The sequence below is a fragment of the Gobio gobio genome, assembly GCF_949357685.1.
Source record: "Gobio gobio genome assembly, chromosome: 10".
NCBI lineage: Eukaryota > Metazoa > Chordata > Actinopteri > Cypriniformes > Gobionidae > Gobio > Gobio gobio.
In genome coordinates this window covers 5,478,920-5,483,553 of record NC_137116.1, presented here as the reverse complement: position 1 = coordinate 5,483,553, position 4,634 = coordinate 5,478,920, and the positions used below count along the sequence as shown (strand labels likewise).

At 35.1% G+C, this 4,634-nt stretch overlaps 1 protein-coding gene across 1 annotated transcript; it reads right to left on the bottom strand.

The window, feature by feature from the left end:
- Positions 1-1,021: 1,021 nt before the first annotated feature.
- On the bottom strand, positions 1,022-3,416 carry nkx2.7 (NK2 transcription factor related 7; the record flags this gene model as incomplete). The annotated part of the gene is made up of 2 exons (XM_079826389.1): positions 1,022-1,539; positions 3,107-3,416. 2 exons carry the CDS (start codon positions 3,414-3,416, stop codon positions 1,022-1,024), a joined length of 828 nt encoding a protein of 275 aa, XP_079682515.1.
- Between the last annotated feature and the right edge of the window lie 1,218 nt (positions 3,417-4,634).

Genomic DNA, 4,634 nt, shown 5'->3' with positions numbered 1-4,634 from the left:
CCTAAAAGAACCATCATTAGAACATCAGTTTTTTTTTGCTTTCTTTCTTTCTTGCGTACTTTCTTTCTGTCTTACTCTCTAATATATTAAATACGACTGAATAAACCGGACTTTTATTGGGTTATACCAACGAAAAATAATTGGTTGATTGGGACACTTTTTGCCATTGAGATGACTAGGAAAAAGTGTCCCATTTAACCCTATATATATATATATATATATATATATATATATATATATATATATATATATATATATATATATATATATATATATATATATATATATATATATATATATATATATATATATATATATTAAAAATAACTGCAATAATTACATGTCTGCAACCCGAACGAGCTCACATTTTTGACTGTTTCTAAGGAGAATAAAAAAAATCGAAATAATTTAACATAGGCCTACGTTGCATTAAAACTTGGATTTATCGAGCCTTATGTTTCAGAAACCCGTCGGTTATTCAAAGAATTATTGTAAACGAAATCCACTTGAAATACATTAGCTGCCTATAATATTTTAAGGACAAACTGAAAATGAGTGCTATAAATCAAGTCGAAAAATACAGTAGAAATTGATGCATGTAGGCCTAATAATTTTTTTCAGATTTAATTTTTGCATGGTAGTGGTCCGAGTAAAGTTTTGTCACAATTTAACTCACAGACACAGCAGTATTTTATTTTCCAGTAATATATATGTTAGATCGTTATTTCACGCCAATAACAATCAACACAGCCTATCTATCTCAAGATAAACGCCGTAGGCATTATTTAGCGTTCTTGAAACATCTCAAAATGACTCAAGCATGACAACATCTCAATGAAGCTTAATGCTATTAAATATTTAGTCTTTATTTGGTGTTGTTTGTTTTGTAAACCACTGATATAAAAAACAAAAATATATATAAAATCAGACAACAGTCTATAGTGTTTTTCCCCAGCAGTGCCATTGGGTTAAATAGTCTTAATCCAGAGCCTCCTCTTTTAGGACTGATGCCCTGCACGTCTCACCAAGTTCTGATCCCATCCACACTTCCCGTCGTCAAATTGACATCCACAAAGTGGTTCGGTATTTGACTTGTGTTGGCAAACGAGGGCACAGAGGTGAAGTTACAGTGGTACGGGTTATTTCCATAGCTGTTGTAATAGTTATTGTAGGGATATGATACAGTGACATTGTAAGGGGCTCCATGGCAGGGTTTTCCATCTCGCACCAGCACGGGCACCGCCACCCTCCGCGGGCCAGCCAGCTCCAGACTTTTGTCCTGCCGCTGTCTCTTGCACTTGTACCTCCGGTTCTGGAACCATATTTTGACCTGTGTCGAGGTGAGCTTCAGCACATGGGCCAGGTGGTCTCGCTCGGGTGCGGACAGGTATCTCTGCTGCTTGAAGCGTCTTTCCAGCTCAAACACCTGAGTCTGAGAGAAGAGCACCCGGGGTTTCCTGCGCAGCCTCTGCTTCGGCTTCTCCCGGGGCGTCTCATCCTGTCTACCATTATAACTGGAGTCGTCAAATGGACACATGCCTGAAAATTCAGATAATAGTCAAATATTCAGCTTAAAAATGCAATATGAAGTGAAATGCACTGAATAAAATGGATCAATAAATACAGAGCAATAGTACAAATAATAGATATTTTTTTTTTCTTCTTCCCCAGTTATTTCAATGATAAATAGCCTAAGTGTCGTATTTTAGCAGAATTCTGATCAGTCAGTATGTGCATTCATACATACAATCCTAATTTGTTTTTAGAGACTTTTCTTCATTGGTTCTTGAGGTTCAGTGAAGAACCACTGATGGTTTAGAGTTGGATCTATTCTTTTAGAGGTTAAAGATTTTTTTTTTTCTCAGATCAGTGAATTGGTTTCTGGGTTCTTGAAGTTAGGCTATAGGCTACACGTAGGCCTACATTAAAAAAATATGTTACAAAGTTCTTCTTGGAGCTTGGCGGTGGACAAATGTAAAACGAACTAAAAAACGTTAATTTCCTAAATCCTTGATTTGACAGTAGCCTATATTTATAGTTAACTCCTTGAATTGCACCCCCTTAATAGTAAAAAATCCATCAAATTGAATTTAATAATCCTTACATATTATTCTTTTTTTTAATTAAGAATTTTAAAGGAGTAAAAAAATAGAGCTTAAAAAACATTTTCTGACTACATCTCAAACACAATTGAAACATATTTGAATAAAATAAAATAAAAATGAATGAACGAATCACAAACTAAATGGTTCATTCCCTTGTTCGATTACGACAATAAAACATTTTGTATAAATCGAAATGGAACATTTAGTTTGTGATTCGTATTAATACATTTTTCAATTTAAGTTTAAGATATAGGCCCTATATATAGGCCCTTGAAAATGTTTTATTTTTGGACTCATTTAAAATTATTAATTCATATTTTGAATAATATGTAAGGATTGTTCATCTCAATTTGATGGAATTTTACTCTTACACTCTTAAAAATAAAGGTTATTTATCGCCATTGATGGTGCCATGAGGAACATTTAACATCCATGGAACCTTTCCATTTCACAAAAGGTTCTTTATAATGGCAAAAGGTTCTTTAGATTGTCAAAATGTTCGTCACAATAAGAAAAGGTTATTTTAAGAGCTGTTGACTGGGGAACCAAAATGGTTCGGTAACACTTAATAAGGTTCGTTAGTTAACATTAGTTAACTGCATCAGTTAACATGAACTTATAATTAACCTCACTTATAAAGCATTTATTTATCTTTGTTAATGTTCATTTCAACATTTAGGCTACCAATGCATTATTAAAATCTTGCTAACATTAATGCACTGTGAACTAACATGAACAAACCACGAACAGCTGGATTTTTATGAACTAACGTTAACAAAGATTAACTAATGCTGAACAGAGGTGTTGTTCATGGTTAGTTCATGTTAACTAATGCATTAACTAATGCTAACTAATACAACCTTATTGTAAAGTGTTACCAATCGTTCTGAATCGAAAAAGAAGCTTTTTTTTAGTGTATATATTTCAAAGAAGATATAAATAATAACTATACATTTCCTGATGGTTAAATCCTACTTGTTAGATAACTATAAATATCCTACTTGTGTCCTCGTTGGGATCCATCTCCTCCTCCGTTGGGGATCCGCAGGAGCTTCTGACTATGTCAAAGTCATGTGAATCGAGCGCGCACTTGAGCTGCTCCCCTGCGCCCGCGCCGTGTTTCTCGGGGCTGTAGAGCAGATCCAGACTGCGGCTCAGAGTGCTCTGCATGCACTGAAGCTGAAGCGACTGCAGCGGCACACCGTCCTGCTCGACGCCCATCAACCCGTGCGGATTCAGAGCGTGCTGCTGTTCCAGTTTGAGGATGTCCTTTACCGAGAACGGAGTCGAGGTCACGGGACTCGGAAGCATCGCTCGAGAGATTTGTGTGGGTGCTTGGAGAAAGGTGGAAGAAAGGTTCACCTTTTCAAACGCAAAGCAACATCAGTTGACTCTGTAAAGTTCCAGATGTCCACAGGTAAGCAGAAGAATACGGTCCACTTCTTGTGTAGGGTCGTATATCTCCTCGCAGAAGCAGCACTGGGTGAAGAATAGCCTCTCTCTTCCTCTTTCCGCCGTTGAAGGTGCGGAGAGAAGAGCTCTTATCTAATAGACTGCGTCCTTATCTCCGACTGACCCCTCCCATTCTGTGCCTCCCATCATCACCTGTCCGAACCACAACAGCTTTGGGTTGTTTAAAAAAAGTCTCAAATAGAGGAGTGTTGTGATTGAAATGCCATTTAATATTGCATTAAACATTATTATTAAAAATAAAGGTTATTTATTGGCATTGATGGTTCCATGAAGAGCCGTTGACATCCATGGAATCTTGACGTTCCACAAAAGATTCTTTAGATTATTCAAATGTTCTTCACACAAATAGTTCTTTTTAAGAACTGTTCACTGAAAGATTCTTTATGGAACACAAAATGATTCCACAACACATTTTGGAAACTATTTTTAAGAGGAGTGAATACATTTTTAATAGAAGTTATTTCAGGTAATAACATTTAAACACTTAAAAATTATTATTTTTTAAATATGATTAAGAATGATTATAGTTTACAAAAACGAAGTTTAATTTATTAAAGACTACCAAGTAGAAATAAATTCAAGTGCAAATGGAAAACGAGTGTGTCGGTTCATATGGAATGTTAAAGTATGAAAGTCTTCCTCAACTTGACTGAACAAGCCTTATTTTTGGATTTAGTTGATATTATTAGTTTTTACTGATAATATAGTCCAGTATTACTACATATAACACTTTGTTTTACAGTATCCTTGTTACATATGTTACATGTAGGCCTGCAACAGTAAATTATGCATAATTACATCATGCCAATCCTCAACCAAATTCTAATCCTACCCTAACCCAAGTACATGTTGTTAATTATTATTACTCAATATACAACAATGACAACTTAACATAAAGGGTTACACTTTATTTTAAGGTGTCATCGTTACAGTGTAATTATATATTTAAGTACTGAGTTTGATTAACAACATGTACTTATAGGGTTAGGGGTTTGATTGAGGGTAAGTTGCATGTGATATTCATAATTTTAGTTATTACTACGTGTAACAATGACG